At 38.4% G+C, this 25,519-nt stretch overlaps 1 protein-coding gene across 6 annotated transcripts in view; it reads left to right on the top strand.

Annotated features, from left to right (window-relative positions):
* Positions 1-25,519, top strand: part of MAST2 (microtubule associated serine/threonine kinase 2) — a 167,558-nt gene that overhangs the window by 103,511 nt on the left and 38,528 nt on the right. For 3 of the 6 annotated variants that reach the window (XM_088153910.1, XM_088153912.1, XM_015889217.3), the window contains 6 exons: positions 5,324-5,344; positions 7,857-7,935; positions 10,473-10,627; positions 13,112-13,187; positions 13,986-14,195; positions 24,739-24,840. In XM_088153910.1, the coding sequence (XP_088010036.1) occupies positions 5,324-5,344; positions 7,857-7,935; positions 10,473-10,627; positions 13,112-13,187; positions 13,986-14,195; positions 24,739-24,840 (643 nt within the window). Of the gene's footprint in view, positions 1-5,323; positions 5,362-7,856; positions 7,936-10,472; positions 10,628-13,111; positions 13,188-13,985; positions 14,196-24,738; positions 24,841-25,519 lie in introns of all 6 variants that reach the window. The other 3 variants (XM_088153911.1, XM_088153913.1, XM_025171001.2) reach the window with 2 other exon arrangements.

Genomic DNA, 25,519 nt, shown 5'->3' with positions numbered 1-25,519 from the left:
TCCTTTTAAAAAGGACATCAAGTGTGGCAATAAGTTTCCACCCTCAGGCAAACTCTGCTTGTATGTTTTTTATTGGGGCAATATCTAGTTTGTGGACTTTTGTTATCCTTCTAATATCTTCATGAAACAAGTACATTGCAATATTTATTCATTTATTCAATTTGTATGGCTCCCGATCTCAAAAAGTGACTCTGGGCAGCAAACAATCTTAAAATAAATAGAAATCACAATTACAAAAGTTAAAATACACAGCAGCTGAGGAAGATATCACAATCACCAGTCATTAGTACAGCCAGGAGACAGGATCCTTCACATACTTGGAGCCCCAGGCCCATGCCAGGAGGCTTTAGGGCCAGGTCTTTAGGGCCTTACAAAAGGCTGGCAGGGTTAGGGCCATTCTAATCTTGGGAGGCAGAATGCTCCATATGGTGGGCACCACAGCAGAAAAGGCATGTTTCCTGGGCTCCACCAACCAGCATTCCTTGGTTGATGGGACCCAGAGCATGCCCATCCTGCTGGACAGGATGGGTAGAAACAAGCAGGCAGAGATGGTCCCATCCATTTGAAGATTTTATTCCTATTGTTTCACAGTTATGAAGAAAGACAACAGCCTCAGACTGATTCTTGGTTTCTAAGACAACAATTTAATCACTTCTCATCCACCCTGGATGGTGAATTTGCACTCATTCTTTCACTGTTACATTGCAGAAATTGATTTGCATTGATTGACTTGAAGAATATATATTTCCATGTGGTTTGAATACAGGTAGTCCTTGACTGATGACCATTTGTTCAGTGACCGTTTGAAGTTACGATGGTGCTTAATGAATGGTGGTTACAACTGGTCCTTGGAGTTCTGGCCGTCCCACCACCCTGTGGTCACATGATCACAATCTGGGTGCTTGGCAACCAGCTCACGCTTATGACCAGTTGCAGCACCCTGCGATCGACGTTTGCGAACTTCCCTGCTGGCTTCCCCAGAGAGTCAATGGGGAAGCCAGCAGGGAAGGTTGCAATTCACTGGGATAAGTCTCCCCCACCTGAGCACTCTCCCCTAGCCCCTCTGAACTTGCGCTGTGCCAGCCACTTGCACACCTCTGCAGACCCTCCCTGATCCTTGCCATGCCTCTCTTGCACCCTCATGCACCCTCCTCAAGCCTTGCCATGCCTCTTTTGCACCCTTGTGCACTGTCCCTGCTTTGCCTCCCTTGTACCCTCACTGGACCTCCCTTCTGCACCCCTCACACCCTCTTGAACTTCACCATGCCTCCTGTGCACCCTTCCTGACCCTTGCTGTGCCTCCCTCACGCCCTTGCGCATCCCCACACACCCTTGCACACCGTCCCCTAGCCTCGCACCCTTGCTCACCCTCCCTGAGACTCTTCAGGCCTTCCTCGCACCCCCTCAAACCCTTGTGCACCCTCCTCAAGCCTTGCCACACCTTCCTTGCACTCTCACACACCCTTGCACACCCTCCCCAAGCCTCACCACATACCCCTTGCACATCCCTGCGCACCCTCCCCAACCCTTGCCACGTTTCCCTCGCACACCCCCTCATTCCTTCCCCCACCCAGCAGCAGCCACTTACCTGCCTGCCAGGCTGCTTGCGAGCCACCTGGGACCTGCAACTTCTTGCCCGCTTCCCCACTGATTTGGTTGTGGGAAGCCGGCAGGAAGTTGCCTCGTCTAATGACTGTGGGATTCAGTTAATGACAGCAACAGGGGCTGCAGGGATTGCTGTCACTAAGTGATGTGGTCACACTTTATGACTTCATTGCTTAGCAACAGAAATTCCGGTCCCAATTGCCGTTGTAAGTCAAGACTACCTGTATGGAAAATAGTTCTTCCAATTTAAGATTCTTTCTTTTTTTAATCTTTCACTGACACCTCAAGTATTTATGAAGTGCATAGCGGTTCTGGTAGCTCATTTACATCTTCAAAGAATGCAGATATTGTTGGCTGGTGTGGGTCTTCCAGGCTGTGTGGCTATGGTCTTGAAGTTTTGTTTCCTAACGTTTCGCCAGCACCTGTGACCGGCATCTTCAGAGTGCAGGAGCACAGACAGGAGCTGGCGAAACGTTAGGAAACAAAACTTCAAGACCACGGCCACACAGCCCGGAAGACCCACACCAGCCATCGTATGCCGGCCGTGAAAGCCTTCGACAGTACAATGCAGATATTTCCTTATCTGAACAATTGGCTATTGACAGCTCCATTGAGAGAAGAATCATGTACTTTAAGGCTATGATAGCAGTACTGGATCAACTGAGAACTATGTGTCAAGTATAAAAAAGTCTCAGCTGACTCTCTAAGAATCTATACATTTTCCTGATTTTTGCTAACGTCTTGCTAGGTTCAAGTTTTCTCGTCAGCTGACAAATTGACCCTGTTCATTATTCTTACCTCCTGATTTGCATTGGTGCTATGTCCAATGCCTTGAAGGTTTATATAGCTGCAACTGCCTCAGCAGTACAGTATGCATACTTCAAATGTGGCTCCTCCAGCATTTTTTTTTTTGCCTTCGAGTCAAAAAAAGGCAAAAAAAAAAGGAAAAATCTGTGAAGAAAAATTAGTCAGGAACCAATGCTGGTGTAGTGGTTAAAGCACCAGGCTAGAAACTGGGAGGCTAATGAATTCTAGTCCTGCCTTTGGCATGAAGCCAGCTGGGTGACATTGGGCCAGTCAACAATGTTGACTCCTGGCAACTTCCTGGACAAGTCCCTGAAGTTTTCTTGGCAAGATTTCAGAAGTGGTTTGCCATTGCCTCTTTCCTAGGGCTGAGAGAGAGTGACTGGCCCAATGTCACTAATTTTTCTTCACAGATTTTTCCAAGTTCATGCCTTCTTTGGTTCATCACTCCCTCCATTTCATAGACCACTCACACCTTTCATCAAAGATTTTTACTTCTCCCCATTCCCCACCTGTAATCCTAACTAGATATGTATCTCCATGGAAACACAAAAGAACTATGGTGTTATTTAGCAAGGAAGTTGTACATCAATGTAGAAGAATTTTTTGTGGCTTAGAATTCCTTAAAAGCCTTTGAAATAGTATTGTTGGTGGCATTGTTCTAGTGGCCATCAACTATATTGTGGTGGTCTTTTATCTGAACAAATTTGAACAAGCAAAATGCAATAAAATCACATTTGGTGCAGTCAGTGGTGTGTGCATGTAATAGCCATTAATCTTTCCTGAATCAGCAGTACCTGATTGACATTGAGGATTGGAGGATGCCCATAGGGTTGCAGTTTAGCAACCCAATGGGTTGCCAACTTTTTCATTTGAACACAATTGGCAGTTGACTTATTTATGACCCTGGGAAGTTGTTGTTTTTTTACTCAGTGGCAGTACATAGAAACTGAGGTGAATAACTATAAGTCCTCCAGAATATAGGAGGAAGGTGTATTCATGGACCACCAAATGGAACTCAGCTTTAATGGTATCTGTGCAGATACAGGAAAACCATGAATATTAACAGAGTTACAGGTAAACAGTCTGTGCTTTACCCTGATAGTTATGCTTGTTCTTATTTATATAAAAAAAGGGGATTCTGGTTTTACGTTTGTACCTGAACATAAATAAAGTAATGCAAATAATTTAACTATCTCATGATTCTTGCAACTGGAGAGAAACAAGCTGATGCAACTAGTTTGGATAAGTAACAGCCTACCATGTTATAAACCATTTTTCAGTTGGTTTGATGTATGCATACAAAGAGGCTGACCTTAATCTACTCAACCAACTATAGGAAGGAAGGTTTCACCCTGGGTAAAGTTGGGAGGCAGAATGAAAGTGGATGGAAGCCTAGTACAAGTGGTCTTCCTTCTCTTTGCTGTTATCCTCAGGATATGTCATAATTTCATGTCATTGATTGGATTCATTTGGCTATGCCTTTGAGTGAGTCCATACTATATAGGAATAATGCAGAAGGCCAAACCCACCCACCTCTAAGTTTTTTCTATCCCTGCCCAAAGCTGAAGTACAATGAGAAGTGGGTAGCTTGAGAACCTACGTGGGTTTATCAGTATACTGAGGTCATGACCCTTTTAAAACTTAAATATTGTATGACTGAACTGCTTGGGCTGAAATGTGAAATATTGACATTGTTTGCAGTTCTTTAGAAAGGATCAGATGAGTTGTTCACCTTCTGCATAACTTTTTTATTTCAATTACTACCACCCTCCACTTCCCAAAATGAGGGACATTATTATTATTATTTATATTGATTTACAAGATACATATTTTCATATTTTGATAGTACCTGTTACTTTATAGTGGATGATTTCATGTACCAGTTTTGTGTGTTTTGACCCAAGGAGTTTGCAACATTTTTGGACTAGCAAGCACATTTAGAATTTTAAGAGCATGTTCTGGGTGGACTCAAAAATGTTTGCTGGATGGAACTTATCTATTCACAACATTGACACCCATGGAGGGATGTAACCAGTTATAAAGTGCTGATTTATTATGATATGAGCTGGATTCCCTCTAGTATTTCATTTCTGCAGGACACTCTTTACTACTCCTAACTTTCGTCCTTTTTAAGGCAAGTGGCCATACTTTCAATGTAAATACTATTCTGCACTATTCCCTATCCTTTTTTTTCCCCACAGAAGTTTTGGGGACCACCTGGAGCCTAGATGCATGCTTGGAAATAAAGATTTGGGGGCTTTCAGTTGCACCAAACCAGCTTCCCATTTTTGATTAAAAGAGTTTTTTAAAAAGTCAGATGGAGAAGGGAGCCAGATGGGAACCAAGGGTGGTGTCTATGGACATATGGCTTCTTTTGGGTGAAATATTGGGGTCTTCAAATATAACAAATAACTTTTTTTCATAATTTCCTTGCCACTATTAAATAATGATGGGATGTAATAGCCCTCATATACCTTTTGCTAGTAGGTTACCTCACTAGCAGTTTTAAAAGTCCCATTAATATTGTTAGGGTGTCAGGATACTACCATTTTGTTTTGCTAAGAAAATATTATTTTACAATAAATTTCAAGTTCAGTATTTTGTGTGCATACCTGAATTTGGTAATAATGTGAAAGCTGAGCTCTTCTTATATACGCAAGATAAAGATGAAAAATTCTCAAAGCTGAGTGGTGCAATTATTTTAGTGTCACTATAAATCTGATGGTGTATAAATCTGATGTATAAATCTGTCATTAAATATTATGTTTCTTTTTTATTTTCTTATGTTGCAAATTCATCCATAAAAATTCTTAGGATATTTAAAAGGATAAAAATAATGATATGATAAATGTTTACAAATGCTCTGTGTTTTGTTCCCATTTTTATTGCTGGTACTGTTTCTTTTATATAGCCATGGACACAGGGCAGACAGGTAATGGTACAGCAGATGTAAGTTGTATGCAGTATGAATGGAAAGCTTTTGCATGTTGCAGTCCCAGTGAGCTCATGCTTTCATAACCCATTTAGGCATGTTGGCAACACTTCACCTGACCAATTAAAATGAGTGACATCTGTTTTTTTAATATTATGGCTTCTATTGAAAGCAAAATATTGCTGTTCTTCTAAACGTTATATTATGCATCTGTAGACATATCGACTCAAAAGAGAAACTTTATTGAACTGAGAAGTGAACCCAGAATTAAAATACTTGGCAATAAGTCTGTATAGGATAGTAGCCTTAGTGAAGTCTATCTTGTCCTGCTGTGTGGCAATATAAAATAGCTCGTGGGTATCATCTCACCTTTTAAAGAAATATTTCCCAAGACTTGGAGGGGAGGGGGACAAGTTACAGATTCTTATGCTGCATTTAGTGTATTCTCTACTTAATATTCTGAGCAGTGTGTGAACTTCAGAAAGCCTTCTTGCATTCACAAAACCTGCCTTTTGTACTTCAGCTGAGGCTTGGTTATTTTTACTTTATCTTTTCCTGTTCACAGAGAGCCTACCGTGATTAAATAAATGATTGGAAAATTCCTGTTTCACCTGAACAATGAAAATAAACTATTGTTTTGGTTACTAAAATTCTTGATAGATACTTTAGTACCCTGGGAGCTGTATCATATACTTTAAATTTAAGTCAACTTTAATATGTAGCTGCAAACAAGCCACTGTCATTATGAAAATGTCATATAGGAGATGTGGGTTGCTGTTCTGTTTTGCCTCAAGTGAAATGTTTAGTATCAGTGAATAATTCTAAGGGGAAAGTAGTGGCTAGGGATGTTTGCAACTGAAAGTAAAAGTTACAAATCTAATAATTTTTAATAGGCATTTTAATTCTGCAGTTGCTAAGTGAATGCTGCTTGAAAATTTTCTGCTTTGCAACCGCTCCTTTCAGAGAAACTACCGTATTTTTCCATCTATAAGATGATACTTTGTTCTAAAATCGTTACACTAAAAATTGAAGGGCGTCTTATGCAAGGAAGTAAGTTGAGGAGAGAACTGCACGGTTGCGAAACTGCCCATACTTTGTCTCTGCAAATGGGCTTCCTCCTATTTCTAGCCTCCAATCATGAGTGAAATAGCTTGAGTCTGCAAACAGACTTCCTCCAATCCCAAGCCTTATGTAACTGACGTCAGCTGATGCTGAACAAACCAATTGGAGGAAGTCTGTTTGGAGAGACAAGCTATCGGCAGTTTCATTCATGATTGAATGTAATCAGTTATGCAAAAGAGCATGGAAATAGAGCTGCAGAGAGACAGTTTGGACCTCCTCCCACTGAGTGTATCATGTAAATGTTACCTAATTACTAAATAAAAATGTGTTCTCCTTTATCTTTAAAATATTGATTTCTTAATTTTGGATTGGAAAAGTGGGGGTCATCTTATACATGGGGTCATCTTATAGATGGAAAAATACGGTACACCACTTCTTTTTGTTATGCGTATTGGCTAGGTGATAAGTTGGTCCATTAAACAGAAGTAGCTTGTCCATCTGAAAGCTACAGGAGAAACATTCATTTGTTTGCTTTATATATTTCTCTGGATGACATTTATTTTGGAAAGGCCCTGAATTTCTGAACTGTGATTTTTAAACATGATAATGCCAAGGAACAGTTAATATTTTGCACCATGTTTGAATATTTTAAAATATTATCATCTATACAAAATTGATTTCCATGTAATCAATCTCTCCTTTTTCAGTGTCTTTTAAAATATTGAAAAATAGCTTATAATACATATATTTTAAAAAACAACAACACCTTGTAGACCATAAGAGCCCAAGAAGATTCCTGCTTGATCAGGCCAAAGAGGGTTTATTCAGGTTTGCACATTTTGGCATGTAAGATGTAACACGTAATCACAAAACACAACAACAGCAATGGTGTTTTTTGTTTTTTTTTTTTAATATTGCCTAACTGGGGTTTTTAACTGCAGCATGGATTCTGTAACAACATCTGAAATATTTGTGAACTTGTGCATGAAGCATGAAGACATAAGTTAAATGTTATGTTGTTTTCTTTTCTAAACTTAAAAGAAAAATGGATTGGAAATGTAAATTGTGTTTCTGAATATAGTAGATTGAGTGGGACGCTTGCTCCTGACTCAGTTAATCTGACTTTCTTTTGCAATACCTAGAAGAAAAAGGATAACACAGCAAAAGCCTTAGAAAATATTTGTTTAGAAGACATGGTTGTTGACACCCTCAGCATATTCTGTATATCTGTCACAACATTCTGCTGTGTTTATTCTCTGGGTCAGCAACAATTTGCAAGTGGCAAATTGGATTTTCAACTATACTCTGATGGCATTTGGGACTTAAGTAGTATAAATTACATTAGCCCCTAACTTCTACATATGAACTATTTAAATAGATAAAATCTGTTATTTAAATTTATCCATTTCTGATAACATTTTTAAATAATACTGCTTGTATCTTTCTCTAGGACAGATGGGCGCCGTTGGTCCTTGGCCTCCCTCCCTTCATCTGGATATGGAACCAACACTCCAAGTTCAACTGTTTCAGTAAGTTAATGCTCACCATGTTGATTGGTAAATTATTTCAGGTTCTTTTCCTCCTGATAGCTAATGGAATTTGAGATGTTTTAGATAATATTTCCTTTTTTTCTTATTCTGTCAGAAATGTATTATTTAACTTCTTAATTTTTTTTAAAGGGAATTTCAAAACAGATTCAGGCTCCAAATGAAAATATATTCTGTATTTACTTCATAATGGAGACTCATTCATCCTGTTATATTATTCATTTAGAGTATATTAACAAAAAGCATTTGACCTTTTGATCACTTCATTATTCTTAGTTCAGTATGTTAGTTGAACTAGTTAAATATTGAAAACATTATACAAGATATATCAGAATGAAAGTACAGTCTGCACTGGCTCACATGGCAAGTCAAGAATTGATGTATATGCATGTACAGTGGGGCAAAAAAGTATTTAGTCAGCCACCAATTGTGCAAGTTCTCCCACTTAAAAAGATGAAAGAGGCCTGTAATTTCCATCATAGGTATACCTCAACTATGAGAGACAAAATGGGGAAAAAAATCCAGAAAATCACATTGTTGATTTTTAAAGAATTTATTTGCAAATCATGGTGGAAAATAAGTATTTGGTCACCTACAAACAAGCAAGATGTCTGGCTCTCACAGACCTGTAACTACTTCTTTAAGAGGCTCCTCTGTCCTCCACTCGTTACCTGTAGTAATGGCACCTGTTTGACCTTGTTATCAGTATAAAAGACACCTGTCCACAACCTCAAAGAGTCACACTCTAAACTCCACTATGGCCAAGACCAAAGAGCTATTGAAGGACACCAGAAACAAAATTGTAGACCTGGACCAGGCTGGGAAGACTGAATCTGCAATTGGCAAGCAGCTTGGTGTGAAGAAATCAACTGTGGGAGCAGTAATTAGAAAATGGAAGACATACAAGACCACTGATAATCTCCCTTGATCTGGGGCTCCATGCAAGATCTCACCCTGTGGGGTCAAAATGATCACAAGAATGGTGAGCAAAAATCCCAGAACCACACGGGGGGACCTAGTGAATGACCTGCAGAGAGCTGGGACCAAGGTAACAAAGGCTACCATCAGTAACACATTATGCTGCCAGGGACTCAAATCCTGCAGTGCCAGATGTGTCCCCCTGCTTAAGCCAGTACATGTCCAGGCCTGTCTGAAGTTTGCTAGAGAGCATTTGAATGATCCAGAAGAGGATTGGGAGAATGTCATATGGTCAGATGAAACCAAAGTAAAATGTTTTGGTCTAAACTCAACTTGTGTTTGGAGGAGAGAGAATGCTGAGTTGCATCCAAAGAACACCATACCTACTGTGAAGCATGGGGGTGGAAACATCATGCTTTGGGGCTGTTTTTCTGCAAAGGGACCAGGACGACTGATCTGTGTAAAGGAAAGAATGAATGGGGCCATGTATTGTGAGATTTTGAGTGAACACCTCCTTCCATCAGCAAGGGCATTGAAGATGAAACGTGGCTGGGTCTTTCAGCATGATAATGATCCCAAACACACCGCCCGGGCAACGAAGGAGTGGCTTTGTAAGAAGCATTTCAAGGCCCTGGAGTGGCCTAGCCAGTCTCCAGATCTCAACCCCATGGAAAACCTTTGGAGGGAGTTGAAAGTCCATGTTGCCCAGCGACAGCCCCAAAACATCACTGCTCTAGAGGAGATCTGCATGGAGGAATGGGCCAAAATACCAGCAATAGTGTGTGAAAACCTTGTGAAGACTTACAGAAAACGTTTAACCTCTGTCATTGCCAACAAAGGATATATAACAAAGTGTAGAGATGAACTTTTGATATTGACCAAATACTTATTTTCCACCATGATTTGCAAATAAATTCTTTAAAAATCAGACAATGTGATTTTCTGGATTTTTTCCCCCATTTTGTCTCTCATAGTTGAGGTATACCTATGATGAAAATTACAGGCCTCTCTCATCTTTTTAAGTGGGAGAACTTGCACAATTGGTGGCTGACTAAATACTTTTTTGCCCCACTGTATATACAAATCCTAAGACTTCTCTCATAATGTTTATAATTTCATGTAATAATTCCTAAGTTTATATCATAGATGGAATTCCCTTTGGTTCCAGATTTCCATCATGTACTGTATCACTAACCTTGTTTTTGTGGAGTTTATTACAAGTGAAGCAGTAATGCTCCATAGAGAGAGGGTTTCTGAATAAATTATTTCTAAAGTAGCTGAGACAGGCAATTGATTTCCTGTTTTTCACAGATAATTGCCTATTTTTAAGAAAACTTTTTAAATAATTTAGAACAAGTTGCTGGCTTCTGGTCATAGATCTGATGTAGCATCTAAAGATAAAACTTTAATACTTTCAGGAATGACTTTGAACTTCGTTCATTCTCTTATATATCAGGTCTCTCCTTCACTAGAGTGATTACTCAAGAGCAAATATAAGATACATGAACATTTGCATTTTTCTTCTTGAAACAAATCATTATGTGTTTATGTAAAATATTTGCCTGTCCTTAAGTATTCTCTTGCATACATTTTGTTCTTAGTCATCTTGCTCATCTCAGGAGAAGCTACACCAGCTGCCCTATCAACCAACAGCTGATGAACTTCACTTTCTGACAAAGCACTTCAGCACAGAGAGCATCACTGATGAGGAAGGAAGGCATTCTCCAGCAATGCGGCCTCGATCTCGTAGCCTGAGGTGATCCTTAAACCCTTCATCTTTTTGCTTAGTTTTCCACAAAGAACAATTGCAAGAAAAATTACTTTTGTTTCACCCATTGATTGCTGCAGTACGATAACAATTAAAGCAACACATTGCCTACTTCTGTGGGAAAGACCATAACTCAAATGATAGAGTTCATACTTTGTATATGATTTCAAATTCAATCCTTGGCATTCCCAACTACAGCTGGAAAAACTCTTGCCTAAAATTGTGAAGAACAGCTGCTAGACTCAGTAGGCTAGATGGACCACAGCTCTTGCATCTATATCCTACCATGTTAGGCTCTTGGAACCTCCCGAAAGGCATTATTCATTACATTCATTTTTTTTTTTTGCTAGTATAAATTTGATAAAGTTGTATGATGATAACATTTGAAATAAATGCAAGGATTGCCTCTCATCTACACTACTTTGGACTGTCCTGGCCATTGGGGAAGGGGTAACAATTAGAAATATTTATTTATTTTACCAAATTTATTATGGCCACTCCAGTAGACTCAGCAGCTTACAGAATCAAATAAACAATTTGATTACAGAAACAAACAAAAGACATGAAGCAAACATGGCAGCTTGGAGTAAAACCAACCATACCAATAAAAACATAATACAAAGTACAATAGGGACTACACAAACATACTACCCCTGACCTGGGAAATATTAAAAGTTGTCCAGCAGAAACATCTTTATATTAGATTCTAAATCACTTTTTTTCTCCATAAATAAGGGAGAACAACCAATAGTGTTTAAATATTGCTGAATTATTGCTGAATTGGCCATATTGACTAGAATGTCTAGGAGTTAAAATCAGCAACAACTGACTTTACGCATAAACTGCTTTTGTCAAAATTGTATTAACTTGTTATCTACTTGTGAGAGCCAGTGTCTTAGGAGCAGGAAGACCCAGGTTATAGTCCTTTAGGCATGTAAGCTGGCCAGGTGACTTTGATTACATTTTCTCTGACCCTTTGGCTAGGAAGTCAAAAAACATCTACTAACCCACATTGGACCAGCATAACCTTCAATGAAGAGGCTTTGATCCTGTAATGGATTGAACAATAACAACAATAGTTTACTAGTGAATAAAAATGCATAACCACTGTATTAAAAATTAAAAAATAAAATGAAGATTGAAGGAAAAGCATCTCTCTAATTTGTTGTAGTAAATAACGAAACATAACTTCTATATGAATTATATCATTTTATCTTTAAGGCTACTTAATTATAGAATGAATCATGCATTACCTACCATTTTTTTATAATGATGAAATGAGAAGAAATCTTATTGTTCATATACTTAACATCTCTTAGTGTTTAAAATGTATCTCATCTAATAGTAATATTTTTAAATGTTTTCTTAAGGGATAAATAAATATTTATTGCTGGGACAATCTGACATGCTGGTCTTTGAGCCAGATGTTGTGGCTTTTAATCTCATGTCCATTGGTTTCCTAGCTTATTTGGCTAATCTGTATATATTCTTCTGCAAATGCTAATGTAAAAGCCACTGGAAAATTTAAGCACATTGAGCAAAATGCTTCAATTGAAATTTCCTTCCCTCCTCTTCCAATATTGGGCAGCACTGAAAATGTGTGCCCCACAAACTTTTGTATAAAATATAATAACTATTGAATGTATTTTTATTGTTATTTGTTACCTGCCCAGTCATAAAGGCAATATACAATTGAAATCTGTTGAAAGTAGATGTGTGAACAGTTTACAATGTGTCAGATGACTAGTCATCTATATACATTCATGGCTCCTTTTATTTTCATTGCAGATTGCAATATGTATATGTGTATCATATGTATGTTTGACTAAATGTTTTTGTTTTCTAGGATGTACATCATTTTTTCTTATTGGTTGTTATTTTCAGACTTTTTTATTGTTGTAAGGTGTCAAGAATCATGGAATTAGGGGGCTTTATAAATCTGATAAATAATTGAACAAACAGATTTTCTGTATTGTCCACTGCAAATGCAAGCAGTAATTTATTCTTCTGGAGTGTTATTCATATAAATCCCTTACTACATGCAGTGTATCAGTAGTGATTATATATACTGAAGTAGGGCTGTGCAGTGCTTTAGATTTGATTTGGGTGTTTTGGAATGCCTGGTGCATGGGCACAGCACTTGTCTGTGTCTGTCCCATTAAAACAGTTGTGTTTTAAAACAACTGTGCTTCAGGATAGGTGTCTGCATTGGAAGCTTCCCTGCAGCAGCCATATGTTCCAAAAAAAGATGTGGGTGCTTTAATGAGTCTGAGAAGAGTGCTGCAATTGCACTCCTGTATATTTCAAAGCATGTCTTCTGAATTAAAGCCAAAGTATTGCACAGCAGCGTATACAGTTAACTGGCTTGTGAAATATATAGTTATATTAAAGTGGATGATATGTTCAAATAGTCATATTGCCTGCTATTTCAATTAGGTTAAAAATGCTTTAACTCCCTCCCCTTTTTTTTAGCCCTGGTCGTTCTCCAGTATCCTTTGATAGTGAAATAGTGATGATGAACCATGTATACAAAGAAAGATTTCCAAAGGTAAGAAGGTACTCTGAGCAGTCTGGTTTTTTTTAGATCCATTGAGTAGGGATGATAAAAAATATATATGAGATCGCAAATGTATGATATAAAGAACCTATACTTTATACAGAGTTAAAGCACTGCTAAAGCAATAACAATAAAATGAAAATCCACATTGAAGTTATTTAAGCAAACTGAAAGTTTACAAAATAGTTATAAATATTTGAGTTAACAAAGCCTCTTCATCAAAGAAGGTGGACTGGAGCTGGCTAGTGTTTAAGCTGTGTGTGCAATAGATTACCAGTTAAGTTAAAAATCATAATGTGTGCCAAAATACAAATTGGATTTTATCTGGTACAGAAGTGGTATTAGGTGGTTCAAAGGTCTCTCCCAAAGTCTGTTGGAAAGTTTATAATTCTTGATTGCACATTTTTTAAACTGTAAACTTAATCTTTGAAGTCAAACTTTTCCATCCTTAGCAAGATGGGATGCTAAAACAAATGACAGATCAACTGTGCACCCTGTAAAAAATAAAAACCACATGTACTCCATTATAGCTCTCCCACATTAGATGGCGCTTAGACTTTTCTGAAATGATACGTTTTTTAATCTGTAAGTTATAATTATAGAATATAATATCAGTAAATTTAATGTGAATGTTTACAATTTGATAATAGAGAACAAAGTTCATTTTCTATAGACAAAATCCCTAAATAGTCTAATAAGGCCCATTAATTAGGTCTGTTTTATTTATTAAGCTCATCTGTTGATCCATTATAACAAAATGTCACTAACTAAGTGTTTGACACATCTTAGGCCACAGCCCAGATGGAGGAACGGCTGGCTGAATTTATTGCATCCAGTGCACCCGAAAATGTGTTGCAGCTAGCAGATGGGGTCCTAAGCTTTATTCATCATCAAGTTATTGAGTTGGCCAGAGACTGCCTGGATAAATCACGTGAAGGACTTATTACTTCTCGGTACTTTTATGAGTTGCAGGAAAACCTTGAAAAATTGCTTCAGGATGTAAGTATGTCAACAAATGATTTAACCCTTAGTCATTAGATAAAAGATCCAGATCATCATACAGCTTGGTAGCCTCCCTCAACATAGTACCTTTCAGAAATGTTGGATTTAAGATAGCAGCTTGTTAATTTAGAATTATGGGAATTGAAATCCAAATACTCTTGGGACTATCAAATTGGGGAAGGTTTTACTGCGATAACAATCAGAATCCACAGGAAAGGAAGAGATAAGAAGACATTCCATGTAATGTGGAATAATTAACATATTAGCCTCCATATAATTCAGATCACAGGGTGCTGAGAGTAGGGTTGAGCAAGATGAACTAGATAAATGATTCTGGTTAACTCAATAAAAGCAACCCAGGTTACTTCTTGCTTATTGGGTAAGTCATGATTCACTTTTTTTAGGAAATTAAGCATCTCTCAATGTTTAAATATTTAAAATGCCTCAAATAAGTATAAAAGTGATATTTTACTGTTGTTTTTGAGAATATATTTTTATTAAAGTATCTATCTACAGAAATAAAATGAAAGACAATGAATTTTATTGTGTTATTTTCTTGTACTATAGCAAATTTAAGCTATTATTTTTACAGTATTTTGTGAAATACTGAAAGTATTCTGATGAACTAAAAGAGCCTGTAACTTGCCAGCCAATAGTAACCGACAACTAAAAGACTGCCTTTTGCCTGTAGTCTTAAAATGCTATAAAAACAGAAAAAACAAGCAACTTTTCAGTTTAAGATTTATTTGGACCTAATCCATGAAGTTTAAGCATATGTATTAAAAGTATACTAAATCTGGTCAAATTGATATAGCAGTTGTCATATTATCCCTTCCTATCTTTCCAGTTGGGGCTGGGCAGTGGGAGCTACTACTCACTAATTGTTGTTTTTTTAAAAATCAGCTTCAGTTTGCTACTTCTGTTAAAAAGTACTGTGAAGATTAGGTAATTGGAGTAATGTATTAGAAGGAAGATGCTGGTATATTGAAACAAATAAGACAAAGGAGATTCCTTTAGGAAAATATTGAAGAAAAACCCGTCCCTTCACTTGCCACTTCTGTTCTCAAATACTGTCTTTCAACTTTATTTTGTGAATTCTCTTCTTCATAACCACATTTCTGCTATAAAGTATTATCCCAGATTTATCATCATGAAGTCTTTCGCTCCCTAATCCATCTTTGCATATTCTAGGTTGAAATATGAGAGAATGGGCACATTCAGGCCATACCAATTCAAATTTAATAGTTTATGGGAAGATAGACATTGCCGAAAAAACAACTTTAAAGATGCATATGTTTGTTATTGTATTAAGCTTTTGTGAATCACAGTCCAACGTTATATGTATCTGATAGACTATAATCCACAAAAGGTTTTGTGATAATAAATTATTCTTTAAACTGCTACAAGATTCTTCATTGTTTTTTAAATCTCATGGTTTCAGTGGAAGATCTAATGCTGAAATTTCTCATTGAAATTAATCCAATATCAAGTCATCCATCTTTAATTGTGGTTGGCCTTCATGTACTTTCTGAAGGCTCCAAAATACAGTTTGTTGATGTAAGGGCTGAAACTGATGAAGCTGGAACCAGCAGTTCTCAGCCTACAGAATACTATTATGAAATTGCCTTCTAAGGTCATCAAGAGACAAGCCAAGTGTCTGTTGGATCAGAAAGGCAAGAGACAAAAGCTGAGGGGTTAAAGTGTGGCATAAATATATCAGGCTCTATATTCCATCCTTTGCAGTACAGAATCAACTGTTAAATTAAAGGCTTCTTTCTTCTCTGCAGTAAAATTTCTAATCTAGCCAAGTTGTTTCTGAGAGTCTTCTGCAAAGACTAATCATGTTCTAAGTAAGCAGCGAAGTTTTTTGAGAGCTGTGACTTACTCATGAGCCCTGCATGAAGCCTGTTACTTGATTGCCCATTACTACTACTGTTGCTGGAATGAATCCCGACAGCTGGATCCTAAAAAGCACATTTATTTAAGTTAATTTATTTAAAATTTGTATGCTAAGCTCACAAAAGAGTACATACAAGGATTAAAAACAATGATTTAACAAATCAACCATAATGCCAAGGTTATAAACACAAAATCCCAACATTAACCAGCAGAGCTTGCCTAACCATATGACCCAAAAGCCCGGGGGAACAGTCAGATCTTTAATGCCTCACAAAAGGCTAACAGGATCAGGGCCATCTGAATCTCTGGAGGGATGCTGTTCCATAGGGTAGGTGCTGGCACAGAAAACACACAATTCCAGGGTCCAACAAGATGACATTGTTTAATGGAAGGGACTTGGAACATGGTCTCCATATTAGATCTGGTGGGGTGAGCAGGAACAGTGGGAGACAGACAGTCTTGCAAATTGCCTGGCTCTGTGTTTTGTAGGGTTTTATAGGAGACAACCAGCAATTTGAATTGCACCTGGAAACCTGCTGGAAGCCAATGCAGCAAGTGGAACAGTGTTGTTATGTGGATGTAATGAGAAACACCTAAAACTGCCTCTACTGCTGCATTTTGAACCACCTGCAGGTTCCAAATGCTCTTCATGGGCAGCCCTGTGTAGAGCGCATTATATTAATTCTGGCATGAGTCACTGAGATCAAAGCTACCCGGTCCAGAAGTGGGTGCAATTGGTGCACAAGATGAACCTGTGCAAAAGGCCTCCTAGCCATGGCTTCTACCTACTCTTTGAGCAGGAGTTGTGAATCTAGGAAGACCCCCAAATTGCACACCAACTCTGACTGAGGAAGTGTGCCTTCCCCTGCAGAGTTAAACATGGAAAATCTTGATCTTGCCAAAATTGAGCCAAAGCCTGTTCTCCCCCATCCAAACCCCCAGATTCTCCAGGCACTGGGAAAGAGCCTTGATGGCATCACCTCATTTGGCCAGGGCCAAGATGTACAACGGGTGTACAGTGATACCATAACTTCTCTGCTGATGGATGACCTCACCCAGTAGCTTTGTGTAGATATTGAATAGGAATGGTGAGAGAGTAGAACCCTGAGGCACCTCATAAAGCAGGCACCTCAGGCTTGATCTCTTCTCCCCCTACCAACACTGATTGGAACTGGCCCCAGAGAAAGGAGGAGAATCAACATAACACTGTCCCTCTCAGTTCCCTAAGTTGGTCTAGAAGGATACCATGTTTGATGGTATTGAAAGCTGATGAGAGATCAAGGTGGATGGGGATGGATACACTGCCCTATCCTGAGCTAGCCAAAGGTTATCAACCAATGTGATCAATGCTACCTCAACACTATAACCAGACATGAACCTTAACTGAAAGGGGTCCAGAGAATCTGCTTCTTCTAGGATCCGCTGGAGCTATAGAGTAACAAGTTTCCCTAAAAAGGGAAGATTGAAGACTGGAAGAAAATTATCCAGATCTTTTAGTCCAGTGATGGCCTCTTTAGAAAGAGCTTCCAAGCATTTACCATTGGATATGCCCAGTCACCTGTCACCTAAGACACAGATGGCTGAACTCAGCTCCAAGAACCTTTTCCACTTCATCAGGGTTGAGAGGTTCAAACTCTTCCCAGATAACCAGGCAAGACCATGCACAGACAACTCCATGGGATCTGTACAGCCAGATTCTAACTCCAATTATGCTGCTGAAATGAGATTTCTCTGCTTGTTACCACTGGAATCTCCTCGTGAGAGTAGAAATTTTTTTAAAATGGCATGATATGTATTGTAGAGGGGCTTCAGCAAAACAAAGCAATTTCTAAACATTATGGATTTCCCCTGTTTTCATATAAGTAAAAATATTTGTACTCACAAGTGTACAATATAATTTTACTTTATATATTTTACATATATTTGGTTTATGGACTGTACATTGGTTTGTCAATGCAATTTTTAAAGACAAATATGGATATTCCTGTATAGCACAAAAGCATCAGACAGGAGCATTAATATATCCCTGTTATAGTAGCTAATATTCCCATTACAGATATAACATTTCCAAACCTTTTGGGAGGATGGGTGAGGCTTTTTTCTACTTTTTTCCCAAGAAAAAGCAAGCATTTTGGAAAAACTGAAATATATTCAGTATTTATTTTTATTACACCCTTTACTGATCTAAGTTCACTTTGCTGTTTCAATGCAAGTTATGCATTGCAAGAAGTGTGCAATATATATAACTTGGTTTACTCATACAATTATAATGTTGGATATATATTTCTGAAGTAAGAAAATAAATAAGGAATATTCATTTAATTTATTTTTAAAAGTTTTTAAATGATTTAAGTATTTTATACTTTTTCTGTTCTTTGAGACCCAGTCAAGACCCTAGATTAAAAAAAAAACCCAGTAGACATAGTCAAAAGCAAATGAAGCCCTGTATTGTTTGTCTCATGAAACTAGCAGGACCCTGGGAAGGACTGCATCTTAGTGTTACATCTGAGAGCTGTACTGCACTATTTGTTCTTTGTGTACAGGAACTGTAGTGCAATAATACTCTAAATAAAAGTATTTACGTTGGTAGAAAGCATGTCTGAGCATTCTGTCTTATTGCATTCATTTTTAAAGGAAATATTTGATTGGAGGTTTTTTTTTAAAACTCTTTCCAAAACGTTTCCTTTAAAAAAAAGTCTTGGGGAGAAAATATCCCCAATTTCATTGGCTTTTTTCCCCTTAGCCTTAACATGCCTAGTTCCCACTTAAGTAGAAATCCTGATTAGAACTGGGATTCTTAGAAGGGTTTTAACATGGAAATATCAATTCTTGTCTCTAGAACCTGGCCGCATTAGACTGTATCAGTGTAGTAGCTCAATGAAAAAGTTGTGAGTGGAATATCACTGTTGTTGGTACCTAGAGAGAAGAGTGATTGTAATTTTATGCCCCAGTGACTACTGTTAGTGACAGATGAGTCTTTCAGATAAGGGAATAACTTTATAATTTACCCATTTCTGCCTCCAGAACATAAGTCATTGAAATTGGCAGCAGCTAGAGCCAATCATTCTTATTTCGCCCCTTCTCTCAAGATGAGGTTGGGTGGGATCTGTAATGAGACTTACAACCTTCAGGCAGGTATACTGCTATTGGGAAGTACTAATTAGGTGGCATGCATCATACTGAGGAAAGCAAATGGTAGACACCTGTTTGGCATATAACCAGTACCTTCAAGATGCAGGAAAAGTAGGAAATATTCTTAGTAAAATATTTGAAGAGATATCCAGACTGATCTGTGGGAAATTAAAACAAATCATAGTGATTTTATTAAGTGTCCTGAAACTGCAGCCCAGATATTATGGATGAGTGGCAGCTACAAGTTATGCTTGATTACTGTGTTTCTGCAATATTCAATTATTTTTCATCTAATTAGATATTAATTTTTTGAATAAATCACATGCTTTTCTTGATTTTTTTTCTCAATATAGAATAGAATAATAATACACCTTTTCTTTAAAAAGCAATAAAACTTTTGATGTAACTCTTATGTAGCAATGTTTAAAGTTACCTTTTTTAACATCCACATTTTGGGGAATAAAGATATACTTAGAACAACCAGCCATAGAATTGAGAATGAAGATACTGAAGTAGTGGATAGCTTCTGCTTTTTAGGATGAACCATCAACAATAAAGGAACAAGCAATCAAGAAATAGCTTCAGACTAGCACTTGGTAGAGCAACCACGAAGGCCTTGGAAAAGATACTCAAATGCCATGATGTGTCTATACCTATAAAGATCAGAATTGTGCAAGCCATGGTGTTCCCTCTATGGAAATGAAAGATGGATTTTAAAACAGGACAAGAAGAATATTGATGCCTTTGAATTTTGATGTTGAAAAAGTCTCCTGAAAATACTGTAGGCAGCTAAGAAAACAAACCGCTAGATCATCAAACAAATCAACCCAGAGTTCTCACTTGAGTCACAAATGACCAGGCTCAAATGTTCATTCTTAGGGGACATTATGCAAAGACCCAGCTCTCTGGAAAAGGCTCTAATGCTGGGAAAGGTGGAAAGAAAGAGAAGAAGAGTATGAGCAGCAGCAAGATGGACAGACTCAGTTACTGTGGCAATGAATGCACCATTGAGAAACTTGAAAGAACAGATTAAGGGATACATCATCATGGAGAAAATGTATCTATGTGGTCACTAGGTGTCAAAAGTGATGGCATATAATCAGGATTGCATTACAGGTAGTCCTTGTCTTACAACCATTTGTTCAGCAGCTGCTTGAAGTGATGAACATGCTGAAAAAAGTGACTTATGACTGGTGCCCGAAGTTGCGGCCATTGTAGTGCCCCCGTGGTCATGCAATCAAAATTTGGGCGCTTGGCAGTCCACCTGCACTTACGACCGCAGGGGTGCTTCAACTCCTTCCACCCGCCTATCTCCCCCCCGATCTCTGCCCTCTCAGCCCCTTGCCACCCTGCCCTCTGCCACCCCAGCTGACCTTCGCTGTCTTCTTACTCCAAAAAGCCACTTTGCAAAAAACTCCTCAACAAAGCTGGGCTGGGCTTTTGCTTCGCCCTGCTGGGAAAAAAATAAGCACCTGAGCAGCAGCATGCCCTTTTGCAAAAAGATCCTGGGCTGGGCTGGGCTGGGCTGGGCTTTTGCTTTGCGCTGCAAAAAAAAAAAAAAAAAAAGCAGCACCCCTCTCCTCTCCTCTCCTCTCCTCTCCTCTCCTCCTCTCCTCTCCTCTCCTCTCCTCTCCTCTCCTCTCCTCTCCTCTCCTCTCCTCTCCTCTCCTCTCCTCTCCTCTCCTCTCCTCTCCTCTCCTCTCCTCTCCTCTCCTCTCCTCCCCTCCCCTCCCCTCCCCTCCCCTCCCCACCTCTCTCTTTTTTTTTTTTGCTTCCTTGCAGGCAGACTGGCCTGCTCCCGGGAACTTTAGTCCTGTGGCTGCAGTAGGCAGTTAGACCATGCCCTTGCAGCCCCCTTTGACCCTCTCCTTTCTGTTTTCTGCAGGTGGACCGATTCTCCTTCTTGGGAAGGCAGGTAGACCAGATCTGCCTTTGGCTGCTGGGTAGACTGGGCCAGCCTTAGCCTTCTGGAGCTAAAGCTTTTTGACGCACCATGCTCCAGGAGCTTTTTGCAAAGCTTTAGCTCCAGAGGACTAAGGCTGGCCCAGTCTACCTGGTGGGTAAATTCCCTAGATAAGTTTGGCATACTTGAACTGAAAGTTATTTTAGCTAGTTGAAACTAATGGGACTGCATCCAAAGAGCTGGACATTTTCTAATGTAGACTTTTCCCCCTTTAAATGGTTGATCACTAATTCATATTTCAAGTAATTTTTGAAAAGTCAATTGCTGAGCTATCTGGAAGATTATTTTTAAAAAATCAGAAGCCTAATTACTTCATTTAATTATGTGTAATTCTACAAAGTATGTGAATGTATGTGTGTATTACATGGATTCCTTCAAAAATTCTTCTCATATGAAAGTATAATGTTGAGAGCATATTTAAATTAAAAGTAGGTCAGTATGATATTCTGCTTATAATTATGCTCATTCAAAGGAACATCTACTTAAATTGCTATCTATCTTGTTAAAAGTTGCTCCGAAACTGAACTACTTTTAGTTATATATCATTAACTGGGATGTTGAGAGATATTAAATTCCCTCACAATTGTTTTAAAATGAAAATGGAAGCAGATATAGGCTGAGATTTTGAACAATGATAACGTGAAGCTGGTTGTGACACTTCTCAAAATTATGTGGCAAGACCCCAAAATAGATTTAGCTGTTTCAATGTTGTTTGGGGTTTACTTATGCAGCATTTTTGTAGTTCAGTTTATTATACCATGTAGTCCCAAATTTATTCATTTAATCAGCAATTGGCTTGCTGCTGTAATTACTATTGATTTCCTATAATAATAGAGAACATCTGGTTTCATTCTTCTTGTTTCGGTGTACTGCTGATGGAGAGATGAACTGTTTAATGCCCATACAGTAATTGATTACTGCAAATTATTTTTTTATAAAAGAGACCCTTCCAACAATGTACAATGAAAAATTTAAAATGTAATTACAATTACATAAGCTTTTAAGAAATTAAAAAGTATTATCTTTTCCCTCTGTTTGTGCTTAATGTGCCAAGTGGCTGAATTCCAAAATAATAATATAATGCAGCCTGGGACACCTCCAAGCAGAGCAGTTGATATGGTTATGTTGCAATTTTCAGGTCCCTGCTTTTCATTACTGTAGCATACTTAAGATTATTCATGTGATTTCAGAAAATGTTCTAGTGATATTTAATACATTCTACATAGTCTATATAAATGATATAGTTCTTTTTTTTAACCATTATTACATAAAGTACAGTGGATGATTGCCTAATTTAGATGCAGGGATTTTCCTGATTGTCTGTAGCTTAATATTTCTTCCACTTTTCCCAAATTCTATAGATGAAGGACTTCAGAACACAAATTGGAGTATTGCACTGGGTGTTATGTCCTGCCTTGCACCTTATATGGCTATTTTTTTCAATTCCCACAATGCTCTTAAATTAATCATTGAGGCTGCTTTCAGCTGGATGTGCCTTTCTAGCTCAGCCACATGTCCCTCCCTCTCTTCCTGGCTTATAGACCTCTTCAATGAACCAGCTATTTTAGTAGGCAGGGTATGATGCTTTTGCATACCTGTTCCATGGTTATGCAATGGAAATAATCCTCTAACTAAAATAAGAAAAATAATTTTCATAATGAAATAAGAAAAATTGTTTCCATTCTTCTGTTGTGTGATCTTTCTTCCACTGTTCTTCTCAGGAAGGCAAGTAGACTGGTCCTGCCTTCGGCTGCCAGGTAGACGGGGCCAACCATAACCCTCTAGAGTTTAAGCTTTTTGGTGCGGTGCACTACGCTGTAGGAGCTTTATGCAAACTTTTAGCTCCGGAGGGCTACAGCTGGCCTGGTCTACCCAGAGGCTGAAGGCGGGGCTCCTCTACCTGCCTTTGCAAGTAGGAGGACCAGTGTATCCACGGAAAACGGAAAGGAGAGGGTTGAAGGGGACCACAAGGCCCAGTCTACCTGCCTATTGCAGCCCGAAAACTAAAGGTCCCAAGAGTGGGCTGGTCTACATGCAGAGGAAGAAAAAAATGAGAGGGAGGGAAGAAGGGGATACTGCTCCCCCCCCACAGCACAAAGCAAAAGTCCATCCCAGCCCCATCCAGGAACTTTTTGCAAAGGGGCCTTTTGGAGCAAGAAGATGGCGTAGGTCAGCTGGGCAGCAGAGCGTGGGGCAGCAGGGTTCTTGGAGTGCAGGATGGCAAGGGTGACTGCGACTAGGACTGGGCTGGGGTGGCTGTGGCTTCCCAGGGTGTGGCACGCAGCCCCAGAGCTGTGCGGTTCTCAGGCTGCTTGCCACCCCACAAGGTAGAGTGCAGGGTGGCCAGAAGGGCAGAGATGAGGAGGAGATAGGCAGGTGGGGGGAGTTGGGGCAGTCCCTTACCTTACTCAGCTCAGGGCTGGGAGGGACCAAGCCTGGAATAGCTTGGATTGGGGTGGGTACTCACTTAACCCACGATTCTCAGTTGATGATGGCAACTGGGACTGCCGTGATTGCAGTTGCTAAGTGATGCAGTCATGTGACATCTCATTTTATGAACGCATCGCTTAGCAATGGAAATTCTGGTCCCAGTTGTGGTTGTAAGTTGAGGAATAGTACAGCCTTAAACATTTACTCTGAACAAATGTTCAGTGGTAATGTTTTTTTCTCAGTGGTAACGTTTTTCGTTGTTTAAAATAATGTTTCTCCAAAACATTAATATGTTTGCAAAATGGAAAGAAAGGTTAAAGTTATTTTTAATTTCAGTTCGTTTTTATAAATTCCAAATGAAGATAATTCTAGTAGAAAATTATACCTTTTTCTTCAGTGTGTAGTGAATTGCAAATTCTGTATATATTCATTGTCTTAGCTTGAAAAAAATCTGTATATTGCATTAGCTATGAGTTCTATCAAGCATTCCTGTGACGTGCAAAACTATTTATTGAATATGAATTTTAAGAATTGTCATTAGATATAAGACCTAACCCTAATAAAGCAATAAACCAAATTATTTTGTAATTTTTCCATTAAAACAGGTCTCTACTATTTTTCCATTTTATTTAGTAGTATCAATTTTATTGCTGCTGTTCATTACATTTAAATGACAAAGTAAAATAAATAAATTGTTGATTAAACAATTGTGCTGGTAAACTCCTAGAAAGTGTTGGTGTTTGAACCCAATTTCTAATTATTATTTATCATATCAAAGTTGTCTTTAATGCCATTAGTATAACGTTGGAGTCATTTGTATGCTCTTCATAAAGCTTTTTTAGAGTAATGAGAAGGCACAGAAAAGAGTTTTATATAATACAATTAATTGGGGGAAAGAAACTTTAAATTTTCAGTCAATTTTGTAAAAAAGATTCTACAATATTGCTTGTAAGTTGACAGTTACTGTTAAGATTCTGCCAATACAGAATATGAATAATGTTAATTGCGGCTTTTGTCATGCTTTAACTATAATTAAACTACTGATGATCACTTCGAAGCTGAAATATGCAGGGTCCATTCTTTGTATATACTGTAATGTGACATTCTTTTCCCCAGGCTCATGAGCGATCAGAAAGTTCTGATGTGGCATTTGTTACCCAACTGGTGAAAAAGTTGATGATCGTCATTGCACGACCAGCAAGGTTGCTTGAATGTCTGGTAAGCATGCAGGGTTTTTTAGGAGCTGTGTAACATAATAAAATGTCCTAGGAGCCTGACATGTGCATCCAATAGTTTAAAATGTATGTCCAGGATTGAGTATAACAAAATACGTTTCCAAAAAGATTAGATAAATCAGAGAAGCTAGAGAATTTACTACTGAAAGACTTTGTAGTTTTATGAATAATAGTCTGGTTGTGTTGCATTTGGTTCCTAGTAAATAGATCTGGCTGCCTCTGAATTGTCATTTCACACAGATTATGGAAATGATTATAAATCAGAGGATACTGCCATAATTTGTGTTGTTTACTGCTTGACAAATAACTTTGTACACTGTTCTCAGCAGTTTATACTGTGATACTGCACCTGTTGTTCAGATTGAAAAATAGCAAGTCATGCAAATTTTGAAAGCATATATTGCACTTTATATGGTTATTTTTTTCAATTCCCACAATGCTCTTAAATTAATCATTGAGGCTGCTTTCAGCTGGATGTGCCTTTCTAGCTCAGCCAAATGTCCCTCCCTCTCTTCCTGGGCTTATAGACCTCTCCAGTGAACCAGCTATTTTAGTAGGCAGGGTATGATGCTTTTGCGTACCTGTTCCATGGTTATGCAATGGAAATAATCCTCTAACTAAAATAAGAAAAATAATTTTCATAATGAAATAAGAAAAATTGT

This window comes from Python bivittatus, unplaced genomic scaffold (assembly GCF_059951505.1).
Source record: "Python bivittatus isolate LINGU-HERP-01145 unplaced genomic scaffold, Pbiv_v1 ctg000700_np1212, whole genome shotgun sequence".
Taxonomy (NCBI): Eukaryota; Metazoa; Chordata; class Lepidosauria; order Squamata; family Pythonidae; genus Python; species Python bivittatus.
Note: the sequence above shows the minus strand (reverse complement) of the source record. Positions and strands in the feature narration are given on the sequence as shown.